This window comes from Nomascus leucogenys, chromosome 14 (assembly GCF_006542625.1).
Source record: "Nomascus leucogenys isolate Asia chromosome 14, Asia_NLE_v1, whole genome shotgun sequence".
Lineage (NCBI taxonomy): Eukaryota > Metazoa > Chordata > Mammalia > Primates > Hylobatidae > Nomascus > Nomascus leucogenys.
The window spans coordinates 25,436,799-25,459,587 of record NC_044394.1 but is presented as its reverse complement, the minus strand read 5'-3'; the positions used below and the strand labels follow the sequence as shown (position 1 = coordinate 25,459,587).

Genomic DNA, 22,789 nt, shown 5'->3' with positions numbered 1-22,789 from the left:
ATTAATTTGCTTTTTAGAGTCAAACCTTTTTTTCCTCTTTTTCCTTTCATGGAGTTTAATTCTTAAATAATGAATGTTTTTGCTTTGTTCTAAGGAAAGAAAGAAAGATTATCGAGTTTTCACCATAGGCTTATGGCCAGAGGGGTGGTGGGCTCTTCTTCCAAACAGGACTCTGCCTTGGCTTTCCCATGGGATGGTAGTTAAGGTTGGATTTTAACATCAGAAACACCTAGCTCTGCCATTTACTTGTGTGACCTTGGGAACATTACCTAACTGTTCTGAAGCTTGGTGTTCTTTTATTTTATACCTACTTTATAAGGTTATAATAAGGATTAAATAGTATATGGTCCAGGTGCAGTGGCTCACACCTATAATCCCGGTGCTTTGGTAGGCCAAAGCAGGAGAATAGCTTGAATTCAGGAGTTAAAGACCAGTCTGGGCAACAAAGCAAGACCTCATCTCTACAAAAATTAAAAAATTAGCCGGGTGTGCTGGTATGCACTTGTGATCCCAGCTACTTGGGAGGCTGAGACAAGAGGATTGATTGGGCCCAGGAGTTTGAGGCTGCAGTGGGCCATGATCACGCTGCTGCACTCCAGCCTGGGTGACAGAGTAAGATCTCATTTCTAAGAATAAATAAATAAATAAATAAAATTTAAATTATATATATAAAATTTTTAGTCCAATGCCTGGCATATAATAAGCTCTCAATAAATGGTGTTTACTATTAGCATTACTATTTTTAGTAGAGATTGACATTAGAGGTGGGATGATGACTCTCCCTGGGGATTCTCCTGTAGATTGTTCAAGACCTTCAATTGGGTTTCTAGCAAAGGTTGGGAATGAATATCTTAGGGCTATGATGTCTCTAATTTTTTTTTCTTTATCTGCTTTTCAAAGGTTTTAATTTTTCATCCTCTGGAAGAGAAGATGTAGATGTGAGAACATTAGGAAATGGTAAGACTGCAACAGCATCACCTGATTAGAACTAACTTTCTGATTATCATCCTTTCTAGACAGCAAGCTTAGCATAGTCACTCAGTGAAAAACAAAGTGAGCAAGGCCCAGAGCTTCTCCAAGGGAGGAAGCTTTGTGGATTATGGAGGCCCCTTTATGAATTATATGAAATACACCTTAACAGGAATCATTTCTTCAGAGGCCATCCTGATTGCATACCTATAGGTTATAAGGGACTTGTATGTGCATTAACAAAGAGGTGCTTGATTTTTTTCCAAAAGTTTGATTATTAATTTTTTCATTTAATAGCATTTCAGAAGGACCAGTACAGTTTTCAGAATGTACATCTTCATTTAAAAAGTGATTCTGCTGTCTTAACCTTCATGTCTCTCATTTTACCCTATTGCATTACCAGAAAGATGATGACATTTAATCCTGAACTGTTTGAGGCTTACAGTTCCTTCCTCTCATGGAACCAAAGCTTTTCCATTTCACTAGTGGATCAGGCTAGGAGGATGGATTTCAACAGGGCATTGCTGCATGTGACAACTTTACATTAGTGTGACTAAGTTAATTAGCGGTTATTTAAACTGTGTTTTGTAATTAACACAGGGTTGTTCATGGGCCTTTGGGGAAGCAGTTATTTTCACATATTGCCTGTGCTGGGGTTTAGCAGCCCTTCTGCCCCTGCAAAAAGCCCCTTGATTCTTCTCACACATTCTTCCCTCCCTCAGATGTAGTCATGTCACTAAACTTTCAGTCCTCTAGAGCTCAACCCATTTTTCACACCTCCTAACCCTCTTGCATTAGCCCAAATGTTAACTCCATCAACACGTTTCTGTTTCATGACGGGGTGTGTGCTGCCAGGAAGGCCCTTTGCAATTGAGCTGGTGAATCCTCATAGAGTACATTTCACTTCACAAGAAATTAAGGAACTTCAGCAGGTAAACCACTTCATGACATGGAAATCGTCATCTTTCTGCAATTCTGTAACTGAGCTAGACTTGCTAATTGCTTTTCTTTTTCTGCTACTACAGAAAATTAATAACTCATCTAACAAAATCCAAGTACGTGACTTGCAGCTTGTCACAAGGTAAGAGTAGGCTCACTGGAGATGATTTCAAAAGGGACGTTTTAGTTGCAGGTCACATATCTTGATAAGGGAATTGCATCCAGAATATATAAAGAACTCTTAACAACACAACTAAAAATGGGGAAATGATTAAGTAGACATTTCTCCAAGGAGGATATAGGAATAGCCAATTAACATATGAAAAAATGCTCAACATAATTAGTCATTGGGGAAATGCAAATCTTAACCACTTCTAGATATTATATATGCAAGAGAAATGAAAACAAACATCCACACAAAGACTTGTACGTGAATATTCATAGTAGCATTATTCACAATAGCAAAGAAGTAGAAAACTACCCAAGTGTCTATGAATAAACAAAATGTGATATATCCATACAATGGAATATTATTTGGTAATAAAAAGGAATGAAGTACTGACACATGCTACAACCTGAGTGAGCCTTGAAAACATTATGAAATGAAAGGAGCCAGTCACCAAGCACCACGTACTGTATGATTTCATTATATGAAATGTTCATAATAGGCAAATCTATAGAGATAGAAAGTCAGTTAATGGTTGTCTAGGGCTGGGGGAGAATAATAATGGGAAGTGACACTAATGGGTACAAAGTTTCTTTTTCAGGGTGATGAAAGTATTCTAAAACTAGATTGTGGTAATAGCTGTGCAACCCTGAAAACATACTAAAAATCATTGAATTGTACAGTTAAAACTGGGAAATTATATGTAAATTATATCTCATCGGAACTGTTTTTAAAGAAAGGCTAATTTGGGGCAAGGTTTGTTTTATTTATTCAGACAAACTTTTAAAAATTGTTTTTGTTTAGAGAGGCAATAGGACATATGAAAGAAGGTGAAGAAGAAAAGACAAAGACCTACAGTGCCTTAATTTGGACAAATAAAGCAATACAGAAGAAAGACATTGAATTCCTAAATGACATAAAGGTAGTTCAAGTGTTCTTATTCTTTTTATTTCATTTTTCTGTTGCCTATCAAAGATCCCATTGTCTTCTAATTTATTACTAGCAAGTCACACAGCGTGGCCAGTGGGGAAGAGCCCCACTCTGAAGACAGTTTGCCTGGGTGCAAATCCTGGATCTGCATTTCTGAGCTGTGTAACTTTGGACAAGTTACTTAACCTCTTTCTGCTTCAATTTATTCATCTATAAAATTAGTTAAAATAATTAAATGAGTTTAATTAGATAAAGCACTTAGAACAGTACCTGGCACATAGGAAACCCTTGGCAATGCCATTATTATCTTTGGTCATTTGTGAAAAATAAATATAAAATAGCACTTATCTAATAGAACTGATGCAGAGGTTAAGTACATGAATAAAACATATGACAATGTATGTAAAGCACATGCATTTTGCCACATGTGACGTTTTCCTATACCTGAGCATGTCATGGTAGAGTGCCTGTTCACGTGCATACTTCTTCCCACCTGCCCCCACCTCTTCTTATAAAAATCGTTTACTTTCTTTTTTCTTTTTTTTTCTTTTTGAGACAGCGTCTTGCTCTTGTCACCCAGGCTGGAGTGCAATGGCACAATCTCAGCTAACTGCAACCTCCGCCTCCTGGGTTCAAGCGATTCTCCTGCCTCAGCCTCCTGAGTAGCTGGGATTATAGGCACCCACCACCACACCTGGTTAATTTTTGTATTTTTAGTAGAGACGGGATTTCGCCATGTTGACCTGGCTGGTCTCGAGCTCCTGACCTTGTCATCCGCCTGCCCCAGCCTCCCAAAGTGCTGGGACTACAGGCATGAGCCACCGTGCCCGGCCAAAAATAGTTTACTTTCAAATGCAAGGAATGAGCATACATGGGCACAGAGATGCATATAGTTACCACATTGTTTAAATAGGCAATATTTTGCAACAACCTAGATGACCTACTAGAAGGAGCTGGTTTAATATTAATGGCTTATCTGTATAATGGACTACTACTATTCAGCCATTGAAAATTATGTGGTAGATAAATATTTATTGACACAGGAAAAGGTTTCTGGTAAGTGCTAAGGAAAAAAATAAAAGTATAGACTCTATAGAGGATGATATGTTTTGATTTAAGCCAGGGGTTCCCAACCCCCTGGTGGTACCAGCTGGTGACCTGTTAGGAATCTAGCCACACAGCAGAAAATGGGCAGCGGATGAGAGAGCAAAGCTTCATCTATATTTACAGCTGCTCCCCATCACTCATATTACCACCTGAGCTCTGTCTTCTGTTCCATCAGCGGTGGCATTAGATTCTTATAAAAGCGTGAACCTTATTGGAAATGACACATGCGAGGGATCTAGGTTGCATGCTCCTTATGAAAATCTAATGCCTGATGATCCATCACTGGGTCTCCCATCATCCCCAGATTGGACCCTCTAGTTGCAGGAAAACAAGCTCAGGGCTCCCACTGAATCTACATCATGGTGAGCTGTAAAATTATTTCATTGTGTATTACAATGTAATAATGATAGAAATAAAGTGCACAATAAATGTAATGAGCTTGAATCATCCCAAAACCATCCCCTCCTTCCTCGGTTCATGGAAAAATTGTCTTCCCAGAAACTGGTCCCTCATGCCAAAAAGGTTGGGGACTGCTGATTTAAGCACACACAAACACATATATATGTATATGTATACACATATAGAGGATTATGTAGAAAACAAATTGTATGGCAAAAGATTCTACGAATAGGATTTATACTTATCATGAAAAATATGAACACACAACAAATAAAAATAGACAAAGGATATGAACCAGTTAGCTGCAAAAAGAACAGTGGCCAAGAATCATTTGAAAAGGTTGATGTAACGATAAGACATCACTTTATTCCCCTTAGACTAATAATACCTATCAGTGGGTTGGAGTGGAGGAGAGTTCTCAGTAGAAATGTAGTGTTTCAGCCTTTTTCAAAAACAACGTGGTAATGACTGCAAAAATTTAAAATATACTGAACTGTCCTGTAGAAATAAAACTCCAGTGCATAAGAATATGTACACGGTGTTTAAGGGCTTTAAGTGGCAAAATCAACAACAAAAAGACTGGGAACAAAATCAGCATCCCTCAATAAGGAAATGGTAGAGTAAATTGGGATATTATACAGCTATTAAAAAAAATGAAATCAGGCCAGGCATGGTGGCTTACACCTGTAATCCCAGCACTTTAGGAGGCTGAGGTGGGTGGATCACTTGAGGCCAGGAGTTTGAGACCAGCCTGGCCTACATGGCGAAACCCCATCTCTACTGAAAATACAAAAAATTAGCCGGGTGTGGTGGCGCATGCCTGTAGTCCCAGCTACTTGGGAGGATGAGGCATGAGAATAGCTTGAACCCAGAGGTGAGAGGTTGCAGTGAGCTGAGATCGTGCCACAGCACTCCAGCCTGGGGGACAGAGTGAGACTCTGTCTCAAAACAAAAGCAAAAACAAAACCCAGCATATGACCCTGTTTAATTTACATATTAGTATGTACATATGTACCTAAAAATGCTAGGAAAAAAGATGGAGGTATGTCTATATCCATGACTCATAGGAGCACTTATGACATGAGAAAAAAAGCAAAGTGCAGAATAATGTTTATAGTATGAATATTTTGGTAAAAACACACAAATCATTCACCTGCTTAAAGAAAGTCATTTATAAAATGAGGAGATGGACTAGATCTCCAGTGGCCTCTCCAGTTCTTAGATCTGTGATTCTATAGCTAAGACCCTTTGGTTTTTGGCCATACTATATAAGGTTCTTTGGATGGTGGTTATAATATAGACAGATATCTTTAAGATTGCAAAATGAATTTTTAAATTTCTTTATGCCTTTCACATGGGTTGTACAAGTCATTGAGAATGCCGTGGGAAAAATAAACTCATTAAAAAAATAGGTTCATAGTTTGAGGGTAGCCATAGAGATAATTCAGAAATAATGCTGAGGCCAGGTGCAGTGGCTCACACCTGTAATCCCAACACTTTGGGAAGCCAAGGCAGGAAGATTGCTTGAGCCCAGGAGGTCGAGGCCACAGTGAGCCCTCATTGCACCACTGCACTCCAGCCTGGGCTGAAAGATGATTTTCATAGGTACAGACTAAGTGGTGAAAGAGTCTTTTTTAATGGTCCATAGCCTAAGTAGACTGATGCAACTAGTCGATTTCAAATAATGTTTTTAGTTTTCAAATATTCCAGTTGGCATAAAAATTATAAAAACTGACTAAATTCCCCATTCTGAGAAAAAGTCATTTCAAATTTACTACTTATCCCCTCTTCAGGAGCAACTTATTTCTAAAAAACAAAAAAAAAACAAGCATATGTGTGTGTTTGTGTGTTTCTGAAAGCTCAGCAGTATGGGAGCAGTAGAGTGCAATGTTAGAATAAATGAAGTGGTTTCCTTTTGTCAACTAAAAACAAACAAACCAAAAAAGACATGTGGCTCGTGGTATTTCCACTGACCAACTGTCTCATGGTCAAAGTACTGGGAATAACTCTAAAGGTAAAGGAAGCAGGGGAGAGGACTTGATAGATAGCTGTTAATTTAAAGGCCCGCTGTTTCTCTAAAGTGGAAGCCATGTCTTTATAGATTCCTTCACAGTTCAGCCTTGTCCTTTATTTATGTATTTTCTTTTTTTTTGTCTCTTTGACCAGAGAAAAATCAGATCTTATGGAGACAGCTTATCTCATCAGGACAAAGTGTTTCTATAATAAAATCAAAGAGTCATAAAAACCACAGAGTTAGGAGGAGCCGTTGACTCACCACTTTGGTAAAAGCAGTCACACCCTTTCAAATGTGGTCTTTGTCAGAACTTGCTCTTTTTTTCTTGGTGGAGAACTTGATAGAGGAGAGACCAGACAGAAACCTTTCTTTCTTAGCAGGCCTTCTGGCACTCAAGAACCGTGGAAATTAGGAAGAGCTGTTCCGACAAGAAAATGCAGAGGATTCAGTTCTTATGAATCTCAATTTCTGATTATGCCCAATTTTTAAAACCTGGAATTAGTTGACCTTTTACAGCATTAACCTCTATTTCTTAATTTTTATCTTGTGACATAAAAGAAAATCTCTGACTTGAACGAATTGTGAGAAAAACAAGCCTGTGTCCCTAAAAAATCTGAAATGTAAAAAGACATGCGGTATTATTAGTTGCAAGCTGAGCTAACAAACATTGAAAAGTCCCGGTTTATTATGCACATCGATTTGTAATTATTATATCGAAATGTCACCCTAAACAAGATGTATTAATAACTTTTCCAGACGTATCCTTTTGTATAACCCTTTTCCTTCACCAAAAAACCCCAAAACAACTTACCCCTGACAGTAGGTATGTGGTTCTCCCTAAAACACGCAAACTCGGTGGGGCGCGGTGGCACACACCTGTAATCCCAGCACTTTGGAGGCTGAGGAGGGCAGATCATCTGAGGTCAGGAGTTGGAGATTAGCCTGGCCGATGTGGTGAAACTGCATCTCTATCAAAAAAATACAAAAATTAGCCGGGCATGGCGGCGTGTGCCTGTAATTCCGGCTACTCTGGAGGCTGAGGCAGGAGAATCGCTTGAAACCAGGATTCGGAGGTTGCAAGTGAGCCGAGATGGCGCCCCTGCACTCAAGCCCGGGCAACAGAGCGAGACCTTGTCTCAAACAAACAAACAAACGCAAACTGCCATACACCCAAGCGATGCTGATGTCCCACCTTCTGCAACCAGCCATTGCTCACCCCAGCCTGAAATCCCCACTCTTAGGTCGCTCTGTTGGGTTAGAAAACAAAGGTAAAGAAAGGCCTTGTCCTTTAAGGCAACCCGATTAACCTAAAGGGCAGGCCAGAACTCCAGGGCCTTCACCAATTTGTTAAATATAAGAGTAAAAGAGACCTATTTACTTCAAAGCCCTCTTTAAATGGCAAAGTTACTGGGGCCCAGAAAATAAGTAATGATAGACTGGGTTATGAGAAGTCCCACAGAGTTTGAACCTAAGGGAACACAATTCATTTTACCATTAGTGTCCACCCCATGATAGGTGGAGTTCTCTAAAGGAAACATCTGTGGTGAGCTATGGATGGTGAGGGAAGGGCTAAGACAGGCTTCACTGGGTGGCAAAGCTCTGACTCCGGGACTGTGTGTCATATTCTCCCCTAGGACTTAAAGATCGACCAGAAAACACCTTTGCGCGTCCTTCACCGAAGGCCCCTGGCTGTGCGAGCTCGTGTCATTCACTCCATGGAGACACAGTATGTGGATGAGCATCACTTCCGCCTCCACTTGAAAACTCAGGCCGGCACGTATCCTTCCACCTGCTGCACTGCTGCCATCGAACCAGAACCCTGTTGGAAAAGTTCATGGTCTCCTAGGAAACTGGGTCAGCTTGGTCTGGGAGGGATTTGGGAAAGGATTATGCTAAAGAAGAATATTTTTGTTTGTTTGTTTGTTGGATGTGGTTTTTTCCCACTAAATTTTTTTTTTTTTTTTTTTTTTTTTTTTTTTTTTTTTTTGAGGCAGAGTCTCGCTCTGTCGCCCAGGCTGGAGTGCAGTGGCGCGATCTCGGCTCACTGCAAGCTCCGCCTCCTGGGTTCACGCCATTCTCCTGCCTCAGCCTCCCAAGTAGCTGGGACTACAGGCGCCCACCACCACGCCTGGCTAATTTTTTGTATTTTTAGTAGAGACGGGGTTTCACCGTGTTAGCCAGGATGGTCTCTATCTCCTGACCTCGTGATCTGCCCACTTCGGCCTCCCAAAGTGCTGTGATTACAGGCGTGAGCCACCGCGCCTGGCCTAAATTTGTTTTTCAAAATGATTCTAAACCCTGAGATAGCAGTCAGTTCGATGTCAGCTTTGAAGTTATGTGTGTGTGTGTATATATATATATATATATATATATATTATTGCAGTGTCTTACACAATGCTGAGCACATAGTACTCAGAAAATACTTTTGATGGATTCATTTGCTGTCTTGACATTTTTTGCAAGTCACGTATTTATGACCATATTTGGGTCTTTTCAACATTTCAAGTATTTGCCTCAGATGATTAAACACAGTTAGTAGGTGGGAATAGCACTACTTTACATCATGATCTTTACTTGGCCACTGGCCTAGTACAGCAGAGAATATCTTTCTCTACGTGCCTTGTGAAAAAAAACAAAGACAAAACAATTCAGATGACATATCATTAGTTAGCACCATTTTCAGACTGCAAAGAGCTTTGACTGTGTTACAGAAAGGTTGAGATTCAGAGTTAAAATATCTATAGTCCAAGGCTGATAATTTGTTCATAATCTAGCCTGACTTGTATAATTTTTGTATCAGAACTGAGTCGCTGATTAAAACATATCAGGGAGCTCCAATAGGCTTAGCTTTAGTTTACTTTTTGAAGGTCTTCCTAGTTTTTGTTTGTTTCTTGGTTTTATATTATTCTGTGATCCAATAGCATGAAGTGACAAACTACCTTCTAACTGGTATAGAACTAATGATGTACTATTGTATGTGTGTGTGTGTATATATATATAACACACACACACTAGATATATATATGGAAAAAAAGCAAGTTTTAATCACCAAATAGCATTCTTACTATATTGCTGTAACTAGTCTGCCTGTCCTTCCCCACCAGCCTGCGTTCACTTCTTCCCCTGCCCCACCCCAGGACCTGGATGTACTCAGCTAAGCCAAGTATAGGTTATCTACTCTTAAAATCTTCTAAATTTTGTAATTTGGATCGAAGGATGATCAGTTTAGACTCCAGTGGACAGATCTTTGTATCTTTGCTGTTGGGAGCATATTTGCCTATCATGGATGGAATTTCAAATCATGTATATATTTTTAAAAGTCTTCTTACCTAATCCTGGCCTTTAGTTCTGGTGGGCCAAGGAGAAATGTCTTTTGTAAAATTTGATGTCTTTTCAATCCTATTAAAACATTTTTAGGACCAGCCATGCACATGTACTTAAGGTATTAGCCAAGAAAGACTATGTGATAAAGCTTTAGATACCACATGGTTATACATAGAAGTATATGAATTTTTCACTTAATAAATTTAATTTACATATACCTTATATATTTACCTTCATCAGTGCAGTGAGCTAGCTCATTTGACTTAAACCTTGTCCCTCTGGTTAGGAATAAGAACCTCTCTGTACGTTTTAACCGGTTATTCTGGGGCTATTTGGTTTTCTCTCCTCATCATTGCTATGCAGAAGGGGATTCTTTAAAGAAAATGAGAGAAAATGGATAACAATTGTTGGGTAGTTGTGAGTTTATCAAAAAACACAGTTACTAGATAATTATATGTCTTATGCTTTAGTCAAAACATTTGGCAAAGGTAGAGTGAGTAAAACGTTCAGAAAGTGAGGACATAATATCAACGTATTGTAATATAGATTTTTCATCATCTGGAAACAAATTTATTTCTCTATTCAAGTTCCATTAAATATTTTCTACTAAATGCTGGTTTGTAGAACAAAACATAATGCTGCATTTTTACTGAATTCTGGCAAAAACAAATCTTTTAGATAAATATTGTCAAAGCTGCAGTACAGTCCTATGTAAGGAATGTTAATCTTAAAAACAACTTCTAGAATTAGTTATTGATTTCAAAATTTGAAATACAATTTTGAGGGAAATACAAAGTTGCCCCTTTAAAAAAGAGAGAGAGAATTAACTTAGTTCTTTTGCTAACCATGTTAGCAAACTAGACGGTAGGTCTTTGGTAATTCTTCCGAAGAGCCATCATTAAGACTAAACTAATAGTCTCATTATTCCTTCCATCCTATTGCCTCTGGGTCATGTTACAAGGAATGCCATCATTAAGATCACTCTGTGTGTGGCTCTGTGGAAACCTACCATCTGGCAGGTGACAGTTGCCATTATTAAAAAATGGGACTAACAAGATGATAACATAGAAATTGTGGCAAAGTTGTTTTTTAATAAAAGCATTGAGCTATGTAGCTAATTTTTAAAATCCACATCCAAACCTTGGCACTTGGAGATGAGCTATAAAGAAAAAAGAAAGTAATGATTTTTGGTAAGTTTGATGTAAACACATTTCCCAGGCTCTGATGTTGGCTGCCAGGCTACTAGGGACCACCTTGCCAAAGCTTATTTTTTAATACATACAAGTCAGAGCTCAGAAATAACCTTTATTTTGTAACATTTCTGCTCTTATTATTTTTGCCTGTCAAATCTTACCAAATAGTTGGTACAGCATGCTGTCTTCATTCTTTCCTTAAACAAACCCCAGCTACATTAAAGAGTTTGTACATGGAGACTTCGGGAGAACCAAGCCAAACATTGGGTCCCTGATGAATGTGACTGCAGACATTCTTGAGCTGGATGTTGAGGTAAACCATTTTATTGTGGAATGCACATTGGCAAATTGAATTCAACCAAAGTTATGCTCTTTGGCATTAAGCCATTTTAGTACCACCCACCTCCATAGGTATTTGAGAATGGTGAAAATCTCACAGTAACATTTTATTGAAGGGAGGGACTGTCTTCGGATATTTTTTTTTTAATATGAGGTCTCATTTATGTTCCTTGCAAATATATAGCTAATTTATTAACTGTGCTTTACATGTAGTATCAAATCTAAACCCTTAAACCAAGCAAGGAAATACTCATTTCCATACCTGTTGCGTTTTATAAAGACTTTAAAGCAGCGTATTCAGAAACATGGATTCACAAGGGTAGAAAGTGAGGTGAGCCAATGGTTCTTCATAAAAGCAGTTCTATAAGGACCCCTGTGATGTGGTCCAAGTTCTCTGCTCTTACAGTCTGAATTGAAACAAGGTTAAATTCTAAAGTAATTGTAAGAATGGTTCTGTCGGGCAAGTCTCCATAAATTTTTCATTTGAGTATCAATAGGTGTTGAGTCACAAGTGGTGTTTCTTCATGACAATCTGACTAGGAATAGAGTACCTCCCCCCCTACTCTCCCCAGAATCTTAAGACTTGGGGATTTGTACTTGGGAATAATATCAAAGTTATAGAAAGAAGTGGGCATAGTTGCCCAATGTGAAAACATCTATGGGAATCAAATGATCACTGGAGTATTATTTCCTTACCAGCAATTCTCTCAAGTGCTCTGGGATTAGATTAGCTCCTGCAGTACAGCCAGTGATCATGCCCTCAAGGTTGCAGGGAGCCTCTTTAGTGAAACTATCATTTGGAGGAAGACAACTTTCTGTTAAAGAAAATCTCTACTCCATTCATCTTTTTTTTTTTTTTTTTTTTTTTTTTGAGACAGGGTCTTGCACTGTCACCCAGGCTGGAATGCAGTGGTGTGATCACGGCTCACTGCAACCCTGACCTCCCGGGCTCAAGCGATCCTCCTGCCTCAGTCTCCCGAGTAGCAGGGACCACAGGCATGAACCACTATGCCTGGCTCTTTGTTGTTGTTGTTGTTGTTGTTTTTGTTGAGATGGGGTCTCACCGTGTTGCCCAGGCTTGCATTAATCTTTTTTTACCTTAATTCTCAGAACAGTTAGGAGTATCAAAGACTCACAGGCCAGTGTTTCTCAATACTGACTGCCCACTGGAATCACTTGTGGAGCTTTTTAAGCACTACAACCTGCCTCCCCTCCACACACACACACACACACACACACACACACACACACACACGATTGTGATCAGTCATGTTTTATTTTCAGCTTGAGAAAACACTCATTAATTTACATTTGGGTGTTTGGTATATGGCTATATTCTGAAACAGAACCAAAATACCTTCTTGAGATTTGTAAAAGACACACACACACATAGCTATTTAGGCTTTTCTAATAAATTTTTTTGAAGCCAGTACGTGAAGTGACTCATGGATTAATGAAAAAGTTTTCAGTAAATAATTTTACGTTTTAAACTTTAAATGTCAATAAAAGCCACAGATACAGTGGGGTTTTTTTTTTTTTTTAACTTTCTCTTAAAGTAGATCCCCTAGCCTTTGATAGACCTGGTATGTATTTATGTGGAGACAAATAGTCTGTTTACTGTAATTTCATTCTGACTCAAAGATCAAGGTTTTGTCCTAGAAGAACAAAATAAAGGTAAGTAGAGATAGATGAACTGGATTTTAAAGAAACAGAAATTCTACAGAACTGAAGCACAAAGATCCTTAATCCTTTTCTAGTTCCAGGTCATCTTTCATAATCATTTATTTCACATTTTGTTGCTGTGTTACAAGAAGACTATAGGCTTATAGACTACTTGAATATTTGTTAAATGCAAGCTGAGAGAATAAAAATGATCAGAAGAATAAAAATTTCTGTGACTTCTGAAGGAAAATTGGTGGTCACTTGAATTTGTTTGTTACTTTTACCCATAAATACCCCTTTTTTTTTTTTTTAAGATAGAGTCTTATTCTGTCGCCCAGGCTGGAGTGCTGTGGCGTGATTTCGGCTCACTGCAACCTCTGCCTCCTGGGCTCAAGCCGTTCTCCTGCCTCAGCTTCCCGAGTAGCTAGGACTACAGGCGTGTGCCACCATGCTCGGCTAAATTTTGTATTTTTAGTGGAGATGGGGTTTTGCCATGTTGGCCAGGCTGGTCTTGAACTCTTGACCTTGAGTGATCTGCCCACCTTGATCATGTTGATCTATATAATTGATCGGCCTCCCAAAGTGCTGGGATTAAAGGTGTGAGCCACCACACCTGGCCCCATAAATACCATTTAAAAAATTTAAATGTATTCTCTTATCAGTCAAAAAGCACAGTTAATAACCAACTGAGTAGCCAAATACTGCTACTCAATTAATTCAGAAGACCTTGGGCCCAAGAATCCCTAGAACAGACTTGAGGGTTAATTTATGGTATACAATGCATTTTCTTCAAATGCAATTTCTTCTGTTGCATTATATTAAAACTATTAAATTTATACAGCATTACCAGCAAATGCTTACCACAACAGTAATATCTGTTTTAATGACTTCTTTTCTCCCTTCTAGTCTGTAGATGTTGACTGGCCACCTGCTCTGGATGACTAGCTTTCAAATTTGGAGACAAAGAGTATGGTTTTCCTGGCATGATGTGGACATCCATGGAGCACATGCCGTAAAATGGCTGTTTACCCACCATAACGGTGTCTTGGAAACCATTTGGATCATGTTGATCTATATAATTGTTAATTTGTTGTAACATCTCAGGATCTATATTTGTGTATATTTCGTGTTAAATTGTTCCAAGGATGTCTTAGGATTTTTCTCATTCCCTCTTTCACCCCCACAAACCAAACTATGAATAATGAAATAATTCTCCTTAATTCTTTCATTTAGAGAGGTGCACAAACAGGACACATTCTCTGTTAACCTAAGAAGCTGTAATTTCAGCAAGATTTCCCTCCACAAGAGATATACCACCTTTAAAATCATGTTCTAATTTTTTAAAATTATCTATATAAAAGTTATATCTAGATTTATGCAGCATAATATCCTATAATATTCTAAGATTGCAAATGCAAATCTGACATTATTATTTTTCCCAGGAAGCCTCAAACAAGCTATTACCAATGAAGTACTTTTGGCTGTGATCTTAACCGAACTATGAATAATGAAATAATTCTCATTAATACTTTCATTAAGAAAGAATTTTGACAATCTAAAATTGTCAATATATTTTTCCTGTAGAGGGAAAGTAAAACTGTAGGAACCAAGGCATGCCATGGTAGGAGCCTTTCATAAATCTTTTAAATAAGGAGAAACAAGTGCCTTTAATAACTTCAATCCCAGGGTTAAGAATTTGAAAAATTGAGATTGCTAAACAAAGATGAACTGATATTATTTCAGAATGCTTCAATATATTATCCAATTATAAACATTTTAATAATATCTTATTAAAGTAGATAGGATGTTGTCTCCATTTTATAAATGTGGGAACCAAAGACTAGAAGTTAAATGACTTATCCAAAATTGTTAGCTACTTCTATATTGAGGACTAGAACTGAAGTTTCTTGGTCTCTAGGGTCTTTCTAATAAGCCCTATTACTGAGCACCAGTTTGTGTGAAGGGGCAACTATGGATGCCATTTAAACTCATGTAACTGATAATTAACTTTTGGAATGTAGTTACCAAATCAAAGAGCTTACCAAAAAAATAGCCCAAGACTATTTAATACAATCTTATATAGTTACCATTTGTTATTAAGTTAAACCTCAGTTGGTATTATGAAGAGGAAAAACATTAAGCTAAACCTAAAAAAAATGAATGGGTCATTAAGTTTCAGAAAGGAGCCTCATTACAATTTCAGATTTGAGTATAATTTCCATCACCCTAATTCAACTATTTGAGCTTTTTTTAAGAATACATGTGACTTGACTAGTATTAGATTACTCACTGTTTCCCATCTCTATATTAAACATAAATCACAGATACCAAGATTCACTTTAGATATGAGGAAAATGGTTTTAATGGACACAAAGGAGTCAGCCACGTTGGAACGAACATAGTTTCATACCACGTTGAAACCATGTGTTTGATATGCGAATAACAGCAAATAATTTTTTCACTATTGTCAATGCCAATGCACTGAAAGGCCCAGAAAATGAGAAAAGGATAACAAACTTTTGATAAAAAGGTAAGAATTTCTGTGTGGATGTTCCTCAGTTCCTGGGAAAATTTTGCTACAAAAGAGATTTAAATAATTTAGGAGGCAGTCTTTTGCATGGTATTTTTGGCTTAGCTTTGAATCCAGTGGACCTGTAATATGTAAGAATGAAGAATGTGCTTAGCAAACTGAAATGAGAAGACTTGTATTTCTTAAATTTCTATTCCTGAGATTATACAAAATTTCAAGCAGAGTAAGCATTAGCTTTAAATACTTCTTCCAAATGTTCCTAGAATTTTGAGACAAAGATTGTTAAAAATTAATGTATGTCTTTGTTTCAGGCAGAACTGGGAATATTAAGTAGTGAGAGTACTGTAGTTTCCCTTTTGCCTACATAAAAGCATTTTAAAATTAGTTTTATGATTTCTTTGTAAGCTTTATTTAAATTCAAAATCTTTTTCATAACACTTAGAGAAAGAGCCCTTTGTACTTCTTAGTATCTCTTTGTCCCAAATATAGTCTGTGGTTTATTTTAGGAAAAACATCAACTCTGAATACCTGGAAAAGTCAAGAGAAAATAAAGTTGGTAAAATGAAAAATGTCCAAGTAAGATAACCGGTTACATTTGCAAGTTATGTGAAGTAAATTTAGAAGTTAAATTTCCATTTTGTAAGAGAAAAACATCTTACTTGGCAAATCTTTTCTTTTGGAGCTAATTATTCTTTGATTTTTAAGTCCACATAAGAGAATGAACTTTGATATCAGCTTTTCTGATTTTTTAGCAAAGGCTACCCTTGTTTATTACGAAAAATATTACTTTTATGATTCTATTTTGAATTTTTAAATTTTGAAATAATTCTAAACTTACAGGAAAAGTTGCAAGAAAAGCACAAAGAACCTTTTTCCCTGAACCATGGAGCCAGTGATGCCTCATGATCTTAAAGGCTTCAGTGTGTAATTTCTACAAACAAGGACATTCTTTTACTTAACCACAACACAGTGATCAAAACCAGGAAATTAACACTGATATATTACCATCTAACCCACGGACCCCGTTCAAGTTGCCAGTTGTCCCATCAATGTCCTTCATAGTCAAGTGCTCACATTGCATTTCGTTATGTCTCTTTAGTCTCCATCACTCTTAAAAGTTTCTTTCTTGACTTTAATTACTTTAACATTTTTGAATACTTCAGGTCAGTTATTTTGTAGACTGTTCCTCAAAGAACAGGGTTCTTTGGGTTTGCCTGATGTTTCCTTTTTATTAGATTCAGATTGTACCTTTTTGGCAAGAACACCACAAAAAAGAGATTGTCTTCTTGCATCTTATCAGGTGTCACACAGTTTTGATTTGTCCAGTTGCTGGTTGGGGCTTTGGTCAATTGATTAGGTATTATCACTAGGCTTCTCCACTTTTACGGTTATTCTTTTTTCCCCTTTTAATTAATAAGTATCTTGTAGAGAGATCATCCAACTTTCACTCACTAGTTTTAGCATCCATTGAAGATTTTCACCTGAATCAATCAGTACCACAATGATTGCCAAATGCAGATTTTCTAATTCCATCATTCCATTTACATTAGTTGGTTGGCATTACCCTAAAAGGTAGAGCTTTCCCTTCTCTCCAATTTATTCATTGATTTATATCATGTGGACTTGTGGCTTATTTTATTTGAGAAGTTGTAAGTTGTTCATTTGGCCAGTGGCGGCCCCTTCAAGCTGGCTTCTGTGTCCTTTGGTATGTCCCCATCATTCTTGGAGCATGTTCTTACTTTCTAATACAAAAAGACACTCCATGCTCATCTTTGTATTTCCTCTGCACTAACTCTGCAAGAGGCTTTTTCTCTAAGATCTGGTCTCTTTTAGCAGAAAATCGTATTTAGAAACCAAGATCTGAGCAGTAGGTATGCTCATTGTTTGGTGCCATTGCTGTTCCCAAGCCCTCTCATGGAGGAACAAAGCTAGGGAACAAACATGAATGCATGTGCATGCACACACACACACACCCCACTCATACACACACACCTGTACATCTCTGTATCTACACATACTGAAAGCTGTAAGAGTTTATACCAGTACTTCCAATTCCAACCTTATTCTATTTCCAAATTTGTAATTCTCTTCTCTGACTATAAGAAATCTGGCTCCTGCTCTTTCCCTGCTGCCACCGAGTTGTATAGAGGTGGAGTCTCGGGTGCATTCAAGATTCGGCTTTACTTGTAACCCACTGCCATGGCCGAGGAAGGCAGTGCTGCTGGAGGTATAATGGACATTAATACTGTTTTACAGGAGGTGCTGAAGACTGCCCTCATCCATGATGGCCTAGCATGTGAAATTTGCAAAGCTGCCAAAGCCTCAGACAAGTGCCAAGCCCATCTTTGTGTGCTGTGTGTGCTTGCATCCAACTGTGATGAGCCTATGTATGTCAAGTTGGTGGAGGCCCTTTGTGCTGAACACCAAATCAACCTAATTAAGGTTGATGACAAGAAACTAGAGGAATGGGTAGGCCTCTGTAAAATTGACAGAGAGGGGAAACCCCGTAAAGTGGTTGGTTGAAGTTGTGTAGTAGTTAAGAACTATGGCAAGGAGTCTCAGGCCAAGGATGTCATTGAAGAGTACTTCAAATGCAAGAAATGAACAAATAAATCTTTGGCACACACACACACACACACACATACAAAAGAAAGAAAAAAGAAATTTGGCTCAGTCCTCCTCAAAAATAAACAATCTATTGCTGCCTCAATTCACAGTCCCCTCCCTGCTGCCCTCAGACGTTCTCCTCAGGCTCCACACTGCAGCCCTACACTAGGCCACTACCACTGCCCCCTGTGGTAACATCTTTCTGCACTTTGTACAGAACAAGCAAATGGCTTTTGTCCTGAATTATTCAGGAAGGGAGGGAGACAGGTGGGAAAGAAGTCAGGAAGGCAGAAAATAAAAATCTTTTGATACCACAGAAATACAAAGGATCAAAAGAGACTATTAGGAACAATTATATGCCAACAAATCGGATTACCCTAGAAGTGGACAGATTTCCAGATGCATACAACCTACCAAGAATGAATCATAAACAGAAAATCTAAACAGACCAATAAAAGCAAATAAGGGTCACCGTTACTCTGAGGAGAGGCCAGTAGGTAGAGAAGCAGTAAAACTTTTAACTTGGAGCAAAACCACACTCTAGGGAAACATTATTAGCATCACCAGCAACAGCAGCAGCCAATACCTGCAAATGGGAAAAAGGCCAGCAGCCAAAATGAAGGCTTGACTATTGACCTGACACATTTTAAGGAAACCAGGAAAGAAGCCCTTCACCAAATGAAGCCAAATATTTGTGGGCAGTGTTCCTTCTGACATCACTGAGGAGGAAATGAGGAAACTATGAGAAACATGGGAAGGCAATTTCACAGAAAGAGAATTTAAATAAATTAACAAAAAGGAAAAATGAAAAAATGAAAACAACGACAAAAAAGAAATATGGGAAGGCAGGTGAGGTCTTCATAAGAATAAAGGCTTTGGCTTTATGCACTTGGAAGCACGAATCCTAGTGGAGATTGCCAAAGTGGGTCTGGACAGTATGCAGCTGTGCACACTCTGCCTGCCATAGTGCATCCCTTACAGTCTGAAACCTAACAAACTTTTGGAAGAAGCCTTTTCTTTGGCCAGGTGGAGAGGGCTGTAGTCATTGTGGATGATCAAGGAAGGCCTTCAGGGAAAGGCATTGTTGAGTTCTCAGGACAGCCAGTTGCTCAGAAAGCTCAGGACAGATGCAGTGAAGGCTTCTTCCTGTTAACCAAGTTTCCTCATCCTGTTACTGTGTAGCCCACAGGCTAATTAGGTGACAAAGAAGGACTTCCAGAGAAGCTGGTTGTAAAGAACCAGCAATTTCACAAGGAGTGAGAACAGCCACCCCAGTGTGCACAGCATGGCTTTTGAATATAAGTATGCCATGCAGTGGAGGGTACTCATTGAGATGGAGAAGCAGCAGCAGGACGAAGTGGACTGCAATATCAAGGAGGCTCATGAGAAGCTGGAGATGGAGATGGAGGTTGCTCGCCTTCATCAATGCCAGGTCATGCTAATGAGGCAAGATTTGATGAGGTGCCAAGAAGAGCTGTGGAGGATGGAAGAGCTGAACAACCAAGAGATGCAAAAACGACAGCAACTGGAGCCCATGCGAGAGGAGTGCAGGCACTAGGAGGAAGTGATGCACTGGTAATGGCAGGAAAGATTCACTGGAACCTTCTCTGATATGAGACAGCAGGAGATACAGATGGGCCAGATGGCTGTGGGAGGTGCAATAGGCATAACGGAGGCACCATGCCCCCTGCCTCTGTGCCAGCTGGCAGCCCAGCTCCTCCAGAACCTGAACCTATGATACTAGATTGACCCCACCAACAACGGAATGCTTTGGCCAAGCTGCTGCAGTGGAAGGGATTGGGGCAATTGGCGGAACTCCTCCTGCATTGAACTGTGCAACTCCTGGAGCTGAATTTACTCCAAACACACGTTGCTGATACTAATAAAGTTGCAGTGTGTCGTTTCTCAAAACCTTTAAAAGGACCCTTTTTGGACTAGCCAGAATTCTACCCTAGAAAAATGTTAAGAGATTCCTCCCAATAGTTAGGTCTACCCTACCTGTACTACTCTAGGGAGTATTTTGGAGGAAGAGGACAAGGGAGGAGTGGTATTTAACAAATCAGTTCTGTGTGGTATATTGTTTAACTGATCAATTCTCTGTGGTGCATTACTGAGGTCTCAAATGTGACTCTTGAAGACCTGGGGGAACCACAGTGAAATGAATCCAGTTAGAGACCCATTAATCTTAATTGTTCTTTTTTTCTCCATCCTGTTTCATTTGCTTTCTTATCCATACAATCCCCAACCCCAGAGACACTGCCACATACACCACAAAACACAACCTCCTCCAATGACCTTCGCCCCACTGCTCCATTCATTCCCAGGTGAGAATTCAGGCAAATGTCCACAGAGATCACAAACAATGTACGTATAGTTCTTTTATATCTGATATATTATCCCTTCATGTCCTAAGGAAGACATTTTCTCTTAGAGACGTTCATTTCAGTATATCTTTTTTAAAAATCTTGTGTTAACTTGCCTCAATCTTTTTCTTGGATAAGGACAACCAGGAATGGCCCTTTTGTGTCTATGATGTTGCTGTTCACAACTTTTCTTGATAGGCCTAGTACAATCTTGGAAACAGGGTTGCTGTATGCTGAAGGTCTGAGAGCAGCTCTTAGCCTTGCCTATCTTAGGCAGTAGTTATGCTGTGCATATTTAATTGATGTACTATGTTTGATTTGTTGCTGATACTTTAAATTTGAAGTTTTTCTGAGAAATGGAGCAGCAATGCAGCATCAACTTGTTAAAATACATGTTAAGCCTTGAAAAAAAAAGGAGATTGAATCAGTAATCCCAGCACATTGGGTGGCCGAGGCAGGCAGATCACGAAGTCAAGAGATCGAAACCATCCTGGCCAACATGTTGAAACCCCGTCTCTACTAAAAATACAAAAATTAGCTGGGCACTGTGGCATGTGCCTGTAGTCCCAGCTACTTGGGAGGCTGAGGCAAGACAATCACTTGAACCTGGAAGACAGAGGTTGCTGTGAGCCGAGATTGCGTGACTGCACTCCAGCCTGGTGAGAGACTGAGACTCAGTCTCAAAAAAAAAAAAAAAAAAAATTCCCTCATCAAAGAAAAGACCAGAACCAGACGGCTTCACTGCTGAATGCTATCGAACATTTAAAGAACTACGGCCAGACACGGTGGCTCACATCTGTAATCCCAGCACTTTGGGAGGTTTAGGTGGGAGGATTGCTTAAGTGCAGGAGTTTGAGACCAGCCTGGGCAACATAGGGATAACCTGTCTCTACAAAAAATAAAAAATTAGCTGGGTGTGGTGATGCATGTCGGCGGTCCAAACTACTCGGGAGGCTAAGGTGGCAGAATTAATTCAGCCCAGGCGGTGAAGGCTGCAGTGAGCTGTGATAGTGCCACTGCACTCCAGCCTGGGCAACAGGGCAAGACCCCCATCTCAAAAAAAAGAAGAAGAACTAATACCAGCCCTTCTCAAACACTTCCAAAAAATTGAAGAGGAAGGAATGCTTCCAAACTCATTTTACAAGGCCAGCATTACCCTGACACCAAAGCCAGACAAAGACACTATTAAAGAAGAAAACTTGTCAATTAGACTGTGGCAGATATGGAAAAAAAAAAAAAAAAGAAAAGAAAAAGCAAAAAGAAAGCTACAGGCCAATATTTCTGATGACCATAGATGCAAAAATTCTTTTTTCTTTTTTGAGACAGGGTCTCCCTCTGTTACCCAGGATGGAGTGCAGTGGTACAATCATGGCTCACTGCACCTTGACTTTTCAGACTCAGGTGATCCTTCCACCCCTGGAACTTCAGGTGCACACCATCATGCCCAGCTAATTTAAAAAAAAAAAAAAAAAAAAAATATATATATATATATATATATTTGTAAAGGCAGGGTCCCATTATGTTGCCCAGGCTGGTCTCGAACTCCTGGGTCAAACCATCCTCAGGCCTTGACCTCCTGAAGTGCTGGGATTACAAGCGTGAGCCACGGTGCCTGGTCAAGATGCAAAAATTTTCAACAAAATACTAATAAACCAATTCAACAGCACATTGAAAACTTAATCATGGCCGGGCGCGGTGGCTCACGCTTGTAATCCCAGCACTTTGGGAGGTCGAGGCGGGCGGATCACAAGGTCAGGAGATCAAGACCACGGTGAAACCCCGTCTCTACTAAAAATACAAAAAAATTAGCCGGGCGTGGTGGCGGGCGCCTGTAGTCCCAGCTACTCGGAGAGGCTGAGGCAGGAGAATGGCGTGAACCCGGGAGGCGGAGCTTGCAGCGAGCCAAGATTGCGCCACTGCACTCCAGCCTGGGCGACAGGACCAAGTGAGATTTATGTCAGGGATTCACAGATGGTTCAACATATGCCAATCTATAAATATAATACACCACATTAACAGAATGAAGGACAAAAACCATATGATCAAGCATTTGACAAAATTTAACATCCTTTCATGATAAAAGCTCTCAACAAATTAGGAGTAGAAGGAGTGTACTTCAAAAGTAAAGGCCATATGTGACAAACCCACAGCTAACACCATACTCAACACTGAAAAACTGAAAGCTTTTCCTCTAAGATCAGGAACAATCCAAGGACTTCCACTCTCATTTCTGTTTAACATAGTACT

The 22,789-nt window shown here is 39.2% G+C and overlaps 1 protein-coding gene and 2 pseudogenes across 2 annotated transcripts in view; all 3 read left to right on the top strand.

The window, feature by feature from the left end:
* PUS10 (pseudouridine synthase 10) overlaps positions 1-15,956 on the top strand; it is a 67,280-nt gene extending 51,324 nt beyond the window's left edge. Inside the window, exons 12-18 of the mRNA XM_012501251.1 lie at positions 901-957; positions 1,825-1,901; positions 1,995-2,050; positions 2,879-2,996; positions 8,159-8,301; positions 11,255-11,354; positions 13,949-15,956. Of these exons, the coding sequence (XP_012356705.1) occupies positions 901-957; positions 1,825-1,901; positions 1,995-2,050; positions 2,879-2,996; positions 8,159-8,301; positions 11,255-11,354; positions 13,949-13,987 (590 nt within the window). The 3' untranslated portion in view covers positions 13,988-15,956. The remainder of the gene's footprint in view (positions 1-900; positions 958-1,824; positions 1,902-1,994; positions 2,051-2,878; positions 2,997-8,158; positions 8,302-11,254; positions 11,355-13,948) is intronic.
* A 493-nt stretch (positions 15,957-16,449) lies between these two features.
* On the top strand, positions 16,450-18,745 carry LOC115838291 (annotated as a pseudogene). The gene has a single exon (XR_004033289.1). The product of XR_004033289.1 is annotated as a 40S ribosomal protein S12 pseudogene (transcript).
* On the top strand, positions 18,681-20,061 carry LOC101178005 (annotated as a pseudogene).
* Positions 20,062-22,789: the final 2,728 nt, after the last annotated feature.